General features: G+C 31.0%; 1 protein-coding gene across 5 annotated transcripts in view; it reads right to left on the bottom strand.

Annotated features, from left to right (window-relative positions):
- LOC130890798 (rho guanine nucleotide exchange factor 12) overlaps positions 1-17,042 on the bottom strand; it is a 234,869-nt gene that overhangs the window by 175,564 nt on the left and 42,263 nt on the right. For 3 of the 5 annotated variants that reach the window (XM_057795119.1, XM_057795120.1, XM_057795121.1), the window contains exon 6: positions 12,167-12,583. The exons of the other annotated variants lie outside the window; for them this stretch is intronic. In XM_057795119.1, coding sequence (XP_057651102.1) covers positions 12,167-12,583 — 417 coding nt within the window. The remainder of the gene's footprint in view (positions 1-12,166; positions 12,584-17,042) is intronic. 5 annotated transcript variants of the gene reach the window in all.

Genomic DNA, 17,042 nt, shown 5'->3' with positions numbered 1-17,042 from the left:
AAAAAAGATCTGATCAAAAGATCTTCAGAAGTTTTTATAAAATATTATTATGAAAATGTCTACACACCCTTTTAATGAAAGATTAAACTCATTTTTACCTTAATACCGATTGTGATTATCCAAATAAAAACAAATTGATATATTGAGCTATTTACATTTACCCATATTCATAGCAAATACTGTGAAATACAATTCGTTCAGATAATATTTGATCGCAGATATACATATTTTTTAAACATATAAAAACATTTTCAACCGTCAGATATATTATAAGAACGTTTCTTATTATATTTTCAATGACTGATCTGTTATGTCTTTTAAAGGGATTTTCCTCTACAATATTTTAACAATTTTTTTACAAATATTATCTTATTACCACGCATTATCAATGCCACTGTCCTTTGTTTCAACAGTTTTCAACATTATGTTTCGGAAAACTATTTTCTGATATTTTTAGTAAATATGAAGTTAACCCAATTTATTTTTCTAGAAGGCTTTCGATTAGGTTTGACACACCAAACTTGTTAGGAAGCTTATGGCTATCCGCCTACCATATACAATGAAATTGGTATATTTATAGCTCACTAACCGTTTCTTAAATGTCAAAGTTAGTTATTGCTAATCTCAAAGATAAGTTCTCTCAACGATTGGTGCAAGAAATGAAGGGTAACTATCAATTCCCAAAAAGCTCCGAGCACAGTACGAAAAAGGCACTCGGAGGAAAGTTCTGATGAAACATAAAACCTACATGAGTACCTGATTTGTAACAAATGTTATTGTAAGAGCAGAAAAATGGGTACAAGTTACAATAGACGGATTCATAAAATATGCATCAACAACTCCAATATTTTTTTATTAGTGCAATAACCTAAATTCAATTTCAGTTTATTAGTTCTTCTATTTACTATTGTACTTGAGAAAATAAACATTTTTTTATAACTATATCCTTAATGAATTATCATATATGTCAGATAACCGAATATCATAAGCTTCTCACTTGGAAAATTGATGGTTGTACCTTTTATCAGAAGGGGGTTGAACGAAGGAATCGCATTTTCACGTTAACGCATGTCAATACATAATTTATATTCGACATTTTACGGGTTCCATGAATATGTACAGCAAACGAAATAATGAAGTTATTGCATTTGGCTTTTACTTATAGTATAGGGGTAAAATTGTATAAATTAGAAAAAAAAATTAAAATTTAAAAGATATTATAATTTACTCGTGAAATTTGTATATCCATACGAGTAAATATAAAGTTACTGATTATTGTGAATAATAAATAATTCGCTAGCATCGATATTCATTAAATACCTAAACGAAATTTTGTTAAGACGTCATTACTATGCAGCTGCGTATTTTTCTGGGAAAACATCAAATTTATCAATCAGTTCCGACATAAATGAATGATAACCTTTATTTTGAAATAAACCACTGAATACAACAAATTTAAAAATAAATGACTAATTAATTTGTAGATTTGTAGAGTGTAAATATTTTAATTAATAAAATTACCAGCTAATTACATTAGTAAAGCGAAAGCTTTATCAGAAATAGTGTAGAGCTAAGAATGGTGTGAACGTGTTGGGTTTTGGTATGGTGATAATATCGCGTGAAAAAGTTCAATTATAAATGAAATATAATTAAATGAAATAATTTGAAAAACGAAAATTCTCGATACATTCGAAATATGTGCCCGTGTTATTTTTCAATACACAGATTAAGCATTGTTATAAACACAACTGTGTTCACAAATTAGGGTATGCCACTTAGCCGATACTTTATAAGGAAATGATAAATTTTTTTATAGTTCATGTCGTTATTATTTTTTACCAAAGAAAATATATATTTATTTCATTATTACCTAACCGATAGTTTTCTTCGAGAAACGTTTTTCTACAACTGCTATAAATAGTGATGTATTTCGCATAGTTTATTTCAGCCAGTCATATGATTACTGACAGTAGTTACTATTTTAATAATACTATCTATTTTCATCTATTCCAAATTCTACTAGATGGATATTTGTACAGCTGTAGAAAAAGTATAGTACGCAACATATGGGGAAAGTACTTTTCTTACCTAATCTACACATTTGTTGAATTTTTGGCACAATACACTATTTCCATTAACATTACGCACTCTTAGAAATTGAATTATTGGAAAATATTCATATAAAATTCTGATCAATTCTTATTCGATATTATTTGTTTTTCTGTCCAAAGCTAACCTCATTTATTCCCTTCTAGAGATGTTATAAAAAAATACTGTTTATTATCCAATTAAAAAAAGGAATATAAAATTTCAGCTAGCAACGTAGTTATCATATTATCATTGAATACTTGCCTCTTCAGAAATGGATTTCACCTACTCTAACGTGTCCTGCTAGATGTCATGATTGGTATCAAAACGTTTTTCTTTAAGCACATTTTTCATTATCGGAAAAATAAGACTATGTTAGAAAGATGTGGAGAGAGGTATAAGTGAATATCAGTTATTGTGTTTTTTCTAGACAAAAACAGCAGTAAATACGGTTGCATTATATATGGGGAATTATTATATTCTATTTCATTTGGGGAATATTGTAAATAATACCGAACGGCAACTTGTTTTCCCTCTTCTTAGTGATAATAGAAAACGCTCGGTATTATAGCCGATTGTAGCAGTAGCAATATTATATTGAACGTCTATTAACATCAATCAACGTTCTATAATATAATTTATAATAAAAGCAAAGTCTCTTACATTTATTGTGTTTCATTATCAGTAGTCAATGAAGCACAAGAAAATAAACCAGATACAGTTCACTTATCGAACTAATCCTACAAAACTATTTTTGAACCTTCAAAGCGGAGTTTTTACACACCATATCATATTCTGCAAAAAACGGAGTTTTTACCGTATACCTTTTCTCTCACAAGCCGGTCACGATTTATTTTTCTTTTTAGTAAGATTTTTTCAAAAATTAGAAAGGTTCCTATTTATCTTTTATTTATATCATGGTTATAACTAAAAAATGGAAACGATTGTGGCAGACTTGGAAATATTAACACGTAAAGAGGTGTAATTGAGGCGAAAATTACAATTTTTTCTAAATCTCGATCGGCCCTCTGGAATTTATTGATAGCCTAGAGTTTTCTGACGCGAGCTACGTAACCGCTTGGGAATTAATTTGCAAAAGATATAATAATCGGAATTGAATACAAAACCGTGAGAAACCTTTGTTCAATTTAATAAAAATCAACGAACAGTCATTTCAATCACTTAGACAAATTAGGACCAATGTAACAAAACCTTTAAGGGCATTGAAAATTCTCGAAGAACCCAATGAAAATGGGGACACTTTAATAATATATTTAATTTCATTAAAATTAGATCAAATACTTCGCGTGAATGGGAACAGAAAAAAGCAGCTTGTGACAAATCAACTCTTAAAAATGTACAAGATTTCTTGAAGATCGCACTGACTTTTTACAATCGTTAGAGAATAGTAAAAACGTCAGAAAACTATCCAAAATCAATTTATATCTTCGACTAAAATAATTTTCAAGATTGTGTGGATTTTTAAAAACTAAGCGTTAATTATCTTATTAACGAAGAAAAGAAAGAGATGGTGTATAAACTGTCACTTGATAAAATAATGTTCAAATTCTTGTAAAATTAGCAAAGGGCGCTACCATAATGTATTACATATTTCTAATCCTATCAAGCCTGCACTAAAAACTGAAAATACTTCAGGTCCCTAAAGCATTGTTTGTTTTTTCACGAAGCACTTCTTTCAATGATCAAGTATTTAGTCAACCGTTTCTGTTTGCGTATTTATATATTTTTCTTACACAGCCATCTCTCGTGGATGCATTAAGTTATCACTTTAGGCTTAGCAAACAAACTAAACCTCGAATTATCACATATCAATATCAAGGTTTGTGGCTTAAGCCAGGCTTAGTCTGCTGTTAAAAGTAAAATTGTTGTAGATCCCGTCGAAACAATTTTAGCATTAAAAGTCTAGTCACGAAATCACAGAGGTATTGCTTAACTTTCCTGTGTAAAGTTGATATTCTTAGAGACGCTGATTATTTTTGGCATCTTATATGCGTTAAGCAATAAAATTAAAAAACCATAATGCAATTTTGCCAAAGAGTACATTTGGATGGATCATTTCTGGCTGCCTTTCATTGAATGTATCTCATGTCATATAATGAAATTTACCAACCCGTTTGGAAATAGATAAATGACTCGGTCGATTTTAGGTGGTTTTCACTTCAAAACCCCCCAAAGAAGCAATTTGTGAAACACATTTTGTAGAAACTTTTCGACGTAACAAAAACGGAAAATTTTTAGTAACAATTCTTCTAAAAGTCCTGAGGTTTTAAGTGATTCACTTTAAAATGTACGAAAGCGATTTTTATCCTTAGAGCAAAAAATTTTAACACCAGCTCAAATTTAAAGGTAAATATTGTGAATTTATGAACGAGTATATAGGTTTAGGACAGATGCTAAAGATCAATGATGTAAATAGCCAACAGTCGCATTTTTTGCCACATCAGGGGGTAATTTAAGAAAGTAGCCTTACTACTAAAGTACGAGTTCTTTTTGACGCTTCTTGCGCAACCACTTCAGGTTATTCTTAAAATTATTCTTTGAACGACATATAAATGGTGGGTACAATCATACAACCCGATTTGATTTCTGCCCTTATTAGATTCAGAAAATACAATTATGTGATCGTGAAAGATGTAGAGAAAATATATAGAATGTGTTTAATAAATCCTGAACAGCGACCTCTTCAGCGTATTTTATGGAGTGAAAACCGTGATGCTCGAAAGAAGCTTACAAATTAACTACCGTCATATATGGGACTTAATCGGCAGCATTTTTGGCCATAAGATGGTTTTATCAGATTGGTTTAGATTGCGAGAAAGAGTTACCAATTATTTCCGAAATGACTTTCTTAGTGGATCCTATTCAATAAACGATGAAATTTTTATAGCTACTAAAGTTGCTTGATATTTGAAAAAGAGTGGGTTCATATTACGAAAATGGATTTTCAACTCATCTGAAGTCTTGGCAGGAATTGAATCAACTGATAAAACCGATTAAATCGATTTCGGCACGCACGAGAACACAAAAATATTAGGTTCAATTTGAAATGGTCAAACTGTTAGTTTAACTTATAGCATCAGTTCCCTTATCAGAAATGTTACCAAACGATCTTTTTTTGTGTCTGAAACCTCTCAATTCTTCGACCCTTTGTACCTTTTGAATCCATCTATTATACTCGCCAAGATGACTCTTCAAGAGTTATGGTCCGAAAAACTATTCTGGGATGAAAGTTTACCAACCCATTTACATAGTCGTTGGCTACAATTTCGCAATAAATTAAACTGCTTATGAATTGAAGGTAAATCGTCAAGTCGTATGCATACATATGCTTGTACAATCAATCGAAAACGTCAAGGTTTTCATGGACATTAACAAAAGTTTTATAGTTTGCTGGTCAGATTCCGCGGTGGTATTAGGATGACTTAAAAGTGAGCCTAACCTGCTACAAACCTTCGTAGCGAATCGAGTTGCAAGGATTCAAGATAAGTTAAACATATAGTTGGCGATACATATCTACATCCGAGAACCCCCCGGCCCATATATCTCGTGGTATTATGCCTAACGAGTTACGTTCCCTCAACATTTATTGGTACGGTATCCAATGGCTCATTGGCCAGTTTTATTCTGTGTTCAGATAGAATTTTCAAAACTTCGGAAAACCGTTCATACTCACGTAGAAACTTATAAAATTTCTTAAGCTGAATCATTTCAGGATAAAATGAATATCATTTGGAAAATCCATCTAAGCTCAAGGGTTTCATATCAAAGCTCTCCCCGTTCCTGGACAATGTTGGAATGATAATAAGAGTTGATAGAAGGCTCAAACATACAGCCATGCCTTATCATAAAAAAACATCCTATTCTTCTATCATCCAACAAAGTTCACAAAACTTCTTTTTAGCCGGGAGCACGTTAGACTATTATATTCAGGAGCTTAGCAAATTTTATAATCAATTCGCGAAAGGTATTGGCCATTATCGGCTCGTAGATTATCCAGAAAGACGAATCACCAATGCTCAAAGTGTTTTGGAGCAAAACCATAGAGCCAAACATTGGAAACCTACCAAAAAATCTATCTTCCATTTTACACGACTATTGTGGCCCTTTCCTCATAAAGGATAGGAAGGTTCGCGGATTAAAACATCTAAATGCTATATCTTTCTTTTTGTTTATTATGCGACTCGCGACATCCATTTAGAGCTAGTGTCTGACCTCACGAATGACTCTTTTTTATCAGCTGTAAGACGATTCATCGTGAGACGCGGAAAACCTTATGAAATGTATTCCGATAACTTTATCACCGCAAGTTCAGAATTAAAACACTTGAACATAAATCATGATTTAACTTGTGCCGTGGGCATTAATTTTTCTATATGATTTTTGTAGATTTTATTTTATCGTTACTTGTAAATTTTACTTGATTTTCTTGAAAGGTGCTCTCTTTCAAAGCCGGGGTTAAGTTGTATCTTATATGGGCAATTATTATATTCTATTTTATTTAGGCAATATTGTAAATAATGCCGAACGGCAACTTGTTGTCCCTCCTCTCACTGTTAATAGAGAACGCTCCGTTTTATAGCCGATTGTACTAGTAACAATCCTTTGAACGTCTAATCAACATCAATCAACGTTCTTTAATATCCGAAGCAGTGCGTACTCGCCAGACTCGTGCCGAACTCACCGAAGTTTGCCGACTCGACTCGTGTTTGGCAAGTCAATTTGACTCTTGGATGAGTCGAACTCGTCTGACTCGCTTTGAAATTATCTGACTCGCAGTGTTCCCAAATTGAGTTGATAGGACTCGAAACCAGAGGGACAACACTATCCCCACTGGAGTCTGACTAACTCGCACTCGAGTTGAGTTGAGAAATAACCGCCGTCAAATCACTTTCTTTGGTTGCAATGTAGCGCCGCGGGGCAATATAATACAGTGACAGTGACAGACACAGACTACTGCGCTTTCCGTTACCGGCAGTTGCAGTTTATTGTCTTCTTGTTACTATAGTAATCACGTACGTGCAGACGATAACTTTTATTAAGTTAATATATGATTCGTGTTGAACTTAATCACCGGTACATATATGAGTACAAAATCAGTAAAACGTAAAATCGACAGTGAAAACAGGAGTTACAAGGAAAGTTGGGAAAGTGACTACTTGATTGTTCATAATTGTGGAAAGCTGCAGTGTTTGGTGTGCATGCTAGTTGTTTCGGTGTCTAAGGAATATAATGTGAGAAAACATTACACAACAATGCATGAAAATAAGTATAGTTTAAAGACAAAGCTCAAACAACAAATTGGTATGTTTAGTAAAATAATTGATTCCCAAACGCATTCATTGTTTGGCTCTTATACCGTGTCTGTTGTGTTGACCAGGGAAAAAAACCGTTTACTGATGGCAGTTTAATTAAAAACCGTGCCATTGAAATGGCAAAGCTTTTGAAGATTCTAAAATAGCAGAAAAGTTTGAATCAGTCGTACTTTCTCATAAAACTACAAAGAAGAATTGTTGGCATGGCATGAGCAAGTAGAAAAATCCTTGCTAAGTTCGTATTTTTCTCTTTGTTTGGATGAAAGTACAAATCAAACAGATGTCAGTCAGCTCTTAACATTCGTTCGTACTAAGTTTGAAAATGTCTCTAGTAAGGAGGAATTATTTGATTTGTGTTCTCTTGTACAACCATGTGAGGTGGTTGAGTGCAGGAAAGTTTCAGGAAATTGATAATCTTAAAAGCAGTCTACAGCTTTATAGTAAACCTCATAACTTTTTTAAACTACTTACTAAAAATAGAATCCCAAAACTGCGAGATTTTGGAGTTAAAAGGTCATCAATATTTGGTAGTATCTACCTATGAGAAAGTGTGTTGTATATATTGTACATCTTCGAAGTATATAAAGAATTAAAATAGAATCAAGCTTTCTGGTGAGTCATTACGTCATCTCATGAGGTTGGCTACCACAGAACTAGAGGTGGATATTCGATCGTTGGAGATGCAGCCAATCGACCACAAGGTTCGCATTAAATAACAATTTTTATTCTCACTAAAGTAGTTGTATTAATTCATAAAACTAATATGTTTGTACCATTTGTGTGTATTTGCTAAAAATTAAATATAAAATTTCTTTAACAGTTATTTAACCTAACTTTAACCTTCCTTAAACTATGCTTGCTATTCATTCATTCAAGGTTTCAATTTTGGCCCTTGAGGCTTTGTAAGTTGGACACCCCCGTTCTAAATGCTGGTAGTCACGAGAAAACGAGACCAAGATCAGATTATTCATGGTCTTGGCATTGTGGTGTAATAAGTGATATTGGTCTTGGTCTTTTAAGATCCAGTCTTGGACTTAACAAAGATTCTTGTATGTCTTGCACTTTTTAAAAATATTTTTATTGAAGGCAATTTTTCAAAGAAAATTTAAAATTTGATTTTTTCAAGTGATGCAAAGTAAATAACAAATAAAGAAATAAGAAATGAAAAGTACTTGTTAATAAAAAAATTTATTTTTAAGCATTAAGCCCTCCAGCGACAAATTTTAACATTAAATCACAAAGTTTTTAAGTAAAAATACTAGGAAAACATTTCTGGTTATAGTTCTGAGTTTGTCGGTATAAAATTAAAATATTTTGTCCACTAATTGCAACGTTATCACCCACCAAACCTATTTTATTATAATCAAATAAAGGATCATTTCATTTTCTAATCCGTAGTTCCTCGTAAGTATCTAAATAAGAGTATTTATCTATTCTCTTGATGATTTAAAAATAATTTTTTTATTGTGCTCATTTTTTCCAATATTTTTCCATAATTTTATACGATCATAAGTTTGAAAAAAGTTACATCAAAAGTTGTATGTCCTATAAAAATCAATTCTTAGAAAGCTCATTATATGAGATTTCAACTAAATCAAAAGTGTTATTTCTTAATAATAAAATGCACATCAGTTTTCATAATTTTTCAACAAATGAATGTTACGTCGTATCCGTGTATGTTAAAGAATTATTTCTTTTAATGGGCAAAAAAAACTTTGACACTAAGACACCAATTTGATTTTAATCAATATATTGAAAATAACTCAGACTAAGTTAGTAACTTTAAGCCATTTATCAATTTTCTTCAAATATTCGAAAGAAATTTTTCATCTATAATATATTTAGACCCTAAAATCGAGAGGAGTATTTGAACAAATGAAAATTGTGAAAAAAACTGCGAAGGTATTGTATGTTAGGTCTTGATCTTGAGAAGAATTGCAATACTGGGTCTTCGATATGCAGAATTAAAGCTGTTATTTGACTCGGTTTTTCTGCAACACCAAGACCAGTGTTACTTATCACTAAATGCCAGATACTTCCACTTTCATGTGCACCTATAGCATTGCTACTCTAAATGTAATAACTCTATATTTGTACTTTCCACATAATTTAATCTCGAAAGAAGTCTCGACGGTTTGTGTTCTAATTGATAGTCTTGCAGATATTAAAACATTTGGTAATAGTTAATTATGATGTGAGTATTAAAAATGATGTTTTATTTTTTGAAAAAAAAAATTGTGAATTGAGCGAAGCGACTTGAACAATTTATGAACAAAATAAAATCACTTTTAACTGCTCCATTTTGATAATAAAATGGGCGAATATGGAATATGGAATACTTTAAAATGCATTTTAATATTCAAATAATCACAACTCTGTGTTAAAAATATTTTCCACACCCTTTCACGTAAACCACCATTTTTAACACTGTCGGCTGTCATTCAAAGTGTCACTTTTAATAGCAGTTGTACAAAAATACTTTCTCCAACTTGAAACAACGAACACTGTAAACACTATCTCACTAAAGTAAGTAAGTAATTAATTGAAACTATAAAATACTTTCATCGTATTTTTCCAGAATGTATCTCAACTTCAATTGAACTCTGATAGATTAGATTTGCATTGGTTATTCAGTTACTAGTTAGTAGATAGTCAAAGTGAAATTATTGTTATAAGAAAATAACAAAGAGAGTCATATCAATTTCGCAAGGTGGAATTGAAATCAATTTTTTCTTGTTTTCTGTATTCTTTGAACCTATCATAGCAATCAACCTATAATTAATGATATTCAGCTATAAGGCATACCCCGCATACTTCATTGGTAGTTTTTAAATGGACATGAGTGATAAACTATATAAAAAATACATCAACAAATATATATATATATATATATATATATATCTCGAGGAAAAACTATGGATACTAAAGACAAATCAACTACAATAAACAAACTACACAGAAACTTTTAAACAAAAACATCAATTGCGCTAGTTACAATAATGAAAAATTTGCATTTTATTTGTTTCAACGATATTTATTAATTTAATTATAAATTTATAATATCTTGCATGTAGTGTTGAAAAAAAAAAATATTAGAACAGTTTCACCGAATACAAATTAAAAAAAATTAATTTGAATAATGACAGTTATTTCAGATTGAAAGGCTTCAAACCTCGCTGAAGTATCTAAATCTTTGATGATTGAAAATGTAAAATTATTCAATGACGACCATTTTTTTGTCAGAGTATTTTTCAAATTGCTATCCAAAAGGCAAGTCTATATTTTTCAATAAGAGTTGATTTTATGACATTTGAAGAATATATTGTAAAAAAAAACTTCATTTTAACGGCTAAAACTACCCCAATTTTTGAAAATATCTCAAAAAGATGAAAATATATGTTAAAATGTTTGGAGCAAAAGTTGTAAGGATTAAAATTTTGTATAATATCATCGTGAATTACTTTTGACGTATTCACAATAGAAACTGAAATATTTGCACTAAATTTATTGTCCACCTAAAAATATCCTAAAAATATCAAAAAACAACGTACGTTATAAATTTTTAGGTGTTTTGTTGAAAAATAGTTTGAAAATTCCATATGTTCAAACTTTACTGAACTATACTAAACTAAAAAAATTTAAACAAATTACATCTTTCAAATAATTTGTTAGATGTTTGGATCGTAATGAAAATATGCTGTTTAGCATTTTCGAGATCATAGAATCCATCTATTATCATATTAAATATTCAATCAAAACATTACTTCACTGTTGAACTAGTTAATAAAATGCAAATTTTCATTCAAGATCATTATTATTTTGTGAACAAACAACAGATATTAAAAGCCTAAGCGCAAAACAGCAGTGAGGTGGCAGTACTGTAAATTGTAAATACCTTCTGGTGTTGATACATAAGAAAAAGAAAAATCAAATATCAAGTAATCAGATTTAAAAAAAAAATCCTTAATTAGATCCTAGTTTATTACTGCATGTAATTTTTCCCGGATACTATTTTATTTTTAATGAAAAAATTGAAGTGATTTACGGATTATTCAAAAATGTGTCACAGCACAGAAAGCTGCTGATAATATTGATGATGTTACCAAAAAACCAGATGAGAAATGTTTATACCGGATGTTTCAATAAAGGCCATTCTGTCTCTAGTATAGGTAGAAAACTGAAAAATAATTGGGAGGACTTTGAACAAAAGAAACTTATACACCACCGGCAACATTGTATTTAAATATCGTTCACCTTGAATACGGATGATTTTCTCCAACTAAACACCAATTATTTTTCAGTTTTCTACCTTCCATAGAGACGGCGTCACCTTTTTTAAAACACCCAGTTGAAGCAGCAGAAATGAAATATTTGTGGAGTGAGTAGAAATAACAAAATACGAAAATAAAAGAAGAGTGAGTGGTAGATACTTAAAAAAAAAGGATAATGAGATAATTTTAAAAATATAAATAAAAATAAATAAATAAAATAAATGAACAAATGAATAAATAAAAAAAATAAAATAGAAATAAAAATAGAAATAAAGTTAATTTCTATTCTATTCTATATAATCGAAACTGATGTCGCCATAAAGAGCAACGAATGGTTAGTCCGATTGAGATCTATTCATTTTTATGAATATTTCGTGTATGAAAATTTCTATTTCTCAAATTGAGGATATAATAAAAACTGATTACTTGATTAATGAATTTATTCAGATAAAAAAAACTCACAGGGTTACTTACATCATCGTTAACTAAGGTAGCACATGTAGCCACTAACGGGTACGACATTTGTTTATTTATCGAGTTGACCGCGTCCTCCAAAGACATACTCGTAGGAGCGGAATGTGTGGATCTAGGAGGTAAAGGTGGAGGTTGATCGAGTGAACTTAATACCAAAGGGCCTAACGGGCGTTTATTTTTCCTTTTAGGACTCTTAGGAGCATTAGCGTTAATTTCGTTATTGATAAAGTTAACGTCCAATGATAGTTTGCCATTTATATTGGGAAAGGAAGGTTTGTTGGGATCAGTGGTGGCCCTTTGGCGAGTGTTGGGATTGTTTCTTTTAGGGAGAGGTGGTGGATTATCGGAATTTCCATTTGGTGATTGTGGAGTGTGGGTTTTAAGGGCCAGAGAGGAGTCAGTAAACTGAGAGTGTTGCTGCAAGAGAGATAGAGAGACAGTAAAGCGAAGTTAGTACATGTAATGATGCTGCAGAGGCCTGGGACAGCCAAGTAATACGTTACTGTAGGCTGCAAGATTTATAATTCCAGAAAGTATTACATCATATTATCGGATAATGAATAATGTATCGCTTGCTCCTTAAAATTCACTTGTTATGGTTTTGTTTTAGAGAGTGTGTTATTTGCGATAACGTTATTAAAATGATTTACTATTTTATATTAGTCAAGTGTAGAAATATGCAATTTTGCCAAAAAATTATAAGTGGATTGTCTTTTATTAATTCACGCCCATTTTGACACATACTAGTTCTCATATACCCAATGCAATTGACGGGGAAATTCAAATGTGAAGAAATGGGGTTAGAAGAAGAATCAATCTCTCAAAGTTACAAAGACTGACGTGTATATCTTCCCAACTACTGTTCTAGAAATCTTCCACCTTATCAAATATTAGTGGAAAGCCTAGCGGAAACTAAAAATCTCACTAAGGAAGATGATATATCGAAACTACTCTCATAAAATGATGTTTGCAACATGCCACAAGATGAAATACAAACAGAGCTAAGCTTTGAGAAAAAATTTACCTTAAAAAGAAACTGTAAAAGTGAATGGTATCAAAACCCCATACTAGATACGAAATCTTGTGAAATTAGCTACAGGACAAAAGACAAAACACTAGAAAAGATAGTAGATTGAAAAAAGAAATTACTAGAACAATCTACAGGAGTTAAGATATTCCTGAGAAGCCATAACCGAAAGAGATCTATTGAATGTATTAACTCAATAATTTACGAATCCTAACAAGAGTCCTGTCGGAGAATTGCCACCTCAATGAACTGATACCTTAGTTAGTTTAGCAAAGGACGCAGCGTACAGATTCTACTACTTAGAGGAAGGAACCTGTATCCCATTCTCTCCAAGTGCGAAAGACTATGGTAGATGAAGATCTTTTGTGGCTAGAACCATCCCACAACCTTCTAGTATTTAATTTATTTTAAGAGTTGAAACTTGTCAGAATCTATTATATACAAACTAGGTTACAATGACGCGATGAAAAGGGATTAGCCTTTGTAAGTTAGTAAATAAAGGAAAATACCGTATCTGACCTCTTTTCCTTATGAAAATGTAAATAGACTCGTATTTTTTTATTGATTTATCATATTAACACCTAAAAATTATTTTCACTTTAAAATTAGAAATTGATATTACCTTATGGAATTATGAATCTTAGCGATTAAAAATAAGTATAATTTTGTTTTTCGGTGACTCACAGAGTTAGTAATTATTAACAATAATTATATACAGCATATATACTGGATGTCCCAACCACCATGTCAATAGAATTTGGGACTATTTCTGTGCGTACGATTTTAAAATAAAAAATTTATTTAAATTTAGTCAAAAATTGATCCATTTTTTTTCTATTATTATCAACAGCTTCATATATCTCATATATACATAAATATACATTATAAAAAAAATTTCACCTTTGTAATAAAAGAGGTGATAGCTAATCCTAAGAGAATTAAAATAAGGGAGGAAAATATTCCACATTTCATAACCGAAGACCCCGTATATTGTAGCCCTTATAATATAGATTATATCAAGACAGTCTTAGTATCATTTTTCTAAGTGATACCATATTATCCTCTTCAAAGTAACTATACACCGGCGAATTGTTCCCAATTTTGGTAATAGATCTGGAAGTTTTTAAGTGGTACGGATTTTAATTTGTCGGTCACAATCTTTCAAATGGTTTTCTAGTTATTCAAAAAGTCGTTTATTTAAGACAAGTTTCAATTTCGGGGTAAGAAATAATTACAAGACTCCGGTCAGGAATCTCGGTCTTGACAAAATCAACGCACACGTCCTTCTGCTAATGTGTGAGTTTTTTCAGTCCCATTGTGGTCCAAATCGTCCATCAAAATTTAAGTGAAAGTGTTAAAATTTAAATGTTTGCTCGTAATTTCTAATTGTTAAACGATGTTACAACATGTTCAATGCTTTCCTCATTCTTTGAAGTTGAGTGCCTAGCAAAAGAAGGTTGATCTTAAACGTAGACTTCCGAAAATTATGTATCCTAGTTAAAGCTCGAAGAAAAGCCACATTCGCAGACTCGCCTATTTAATACAAAACTTGACTGCACAATCTTGCTTTAAATTCCAATGCTCCACTTTTGTAACAAACAACAACATACATTGGCAGTATTGAAATTCGGACTGAAAACATGGAATGGATGAACAAAGCCGCCATGGTTCGAACGAAAATATCCTACATTAACAACGAGAGGTTCATTCTAAGGTATTTTTCAAAAGTCTGTACTCAGTTTTGTTAGCTCCATCGCAACATCTCTATTTCATCATCGTTAGCTTATATACTGTGTAAATTTGTTTCTCATGTTATGATATTATGAGCCCTTGATTTCTTTTGTATTTAAATGAACCCTGAAAATTATTTGCTTCAAATCTCGACTTATTTTTAACCAATTATTAAATTTAAATTGAATATATTTTGGAATCTTTCAATTTTTCTAAGATATACAGCACGAATGTACGAATTAGCGTGATAGATAACAGAATTAATAGTGTGGGGAGTAAAAACAAGTATTCAACTTCAATAAATTAAATTCTTCACTTCTTCACTTCACTTTTGATGTACGAGTACATTCAAATAGTGAATTCATCCAGGGTTCTCATCTTTGTTTCTGTAGTTGAAAGACTGTAATACCTGATGGCAGGATGTGTCGTTCGAGAGGATATTAATTCACTCAGTCTTGGAAGTATCTTGAAATTGTGCCAACCAAACGAAATAAAAGGCATGAACATGATAGTGTAAATGAGTCTTTGTAATACCTCTCAAAAATTAATTTAATACCTCCCTCTTCTCTTTCCCTTATACTCATTTTTCACACTCAACTTCTAGAAGTTTTTTTTTTTCTCTTTGTGTCCCAAGTACTCTAGTTTTCACTATTTATTATTTTCCTTGTTAATCATTTCGTCTTTTTACGTTTCTTATGTTTTTGTTCTTTATCATCTTCCACTTAGTTTTCCAGTTATTCTTCTGCTATTTCATTTCTATTGCTTTGATTTTTGTTTTAGTTTTCATATTGCAAATAATATCTCATTTAGAAAATAATCAATTTTTTTAAGATTCGATTGAAGAAGAAATATTTCGAAAATAAAATAAATTTTGATAATCGTTTCAATTTTTCACTAAATATAAATGTATTTTTCACACACACAAAATTACGTTTCCAAAGTTTTTCGGCTTTTACCAAAATATATATACATGTTTTGAGTATTAAATTGGCATCATAAATATTATTGCAATTGAATATAGACACGAAAAAGTGGATAGAATGAAATCACTAAATTTTTTATCAATCATAAGATTTGTTGTAACTGCTTTATAAATCCAAATATTCAAAAAATGAAAAACATGAGATATTGTAACTATGAATATTTTGGATTTACAAAATTTCACATTACCTGGCTTCACTGATATATTGTTATCATTATTTCCTTGAAAAATGTACAGAATGTATAGAAACTGTTCTTACTTTTGACATTTTTGGAAAAAGGTAAAACTTTTTTATGTTTTGTTTAGTTTCCAAATAGAATGTTAAACTTTTAATAGTTTAATATTTTTTGCTTCTGGAATAAAAAACTATATTTTTGAAGCATTAGAATTATCTCTAAAATAGTATTAAAACTATAAAAATGCGCACAGAGCCTAATGTAAAGAGTCCCTATCGATCCCTTGCCTGGAAAATTTTGAATTTGGGGTCAATGGTTTTAAAAGTGAGATTTTTGCGTTTTTCAGAAAAACGATAAGTTAAATCATGAAATAGGTCGTCAAAAATTGTAGATTATACGACTAGCTATAAAAAAATCTTTCAATCCTTATTTCATTTAAAAATTAAAAAATATCTAATTTTTGGATATAGCTAAATACCCCACTGAAAATCTTATTCGTGTACTGAATACACTGTTTACACCACCACTACACCAACACACACAATTACACTGTCTGGCGCGCGTTTCGATAACACGCAGAAAAATAATACCGTCATAAAGACTGTGGAATCGGGTTTTTGAGAGATACGGCTGAAATAATATGGAAATAAATGAAAAAATGCGTAAAAAATTGAGGGCAAAGAAAAAAAATTCTCAATTTCTGGGACGGAGGTGGAAACTTCTCCGAAATACGATTTTTGCTTTATATTTTGAAGGTTTTTGAAAAAGTTTCAAATAAAAGTTGTAAAGCTTAAAATTGTAGGCCTACCTCATCTGGACCACTTCCCCTGAAACTTATCATTTCACCCTTTTATTTTAAATAGAAATTTAAAAGTCAAATTTGTTTCTCAACTATTCTTCAAAATCCAAATTTCTATATTTTTCATTGAATTCCAATTTTTGTAGTACTCTGAACTGTCC

The sequence above is a fragment of the Diorhabda carinulata genome, chromosome 2 (assembly GCF_026250575.1).
Source record: "Diorhabda carinulata isolate Delta chromosome 2, icDioCari1.1, whole genome shotgun sequence".
Taxonomy (NCBI): Eukaryota; Metazoa; Arthropoda; class Insecta; order Coleoptera; family Chrysomelidae; genus Diorhabda; species Diorhabda carinulata.
Note: the sequence above shows the minus strand (reverse complement) of the source record. Positions and strands in the feature narration are given on the sequence as shown.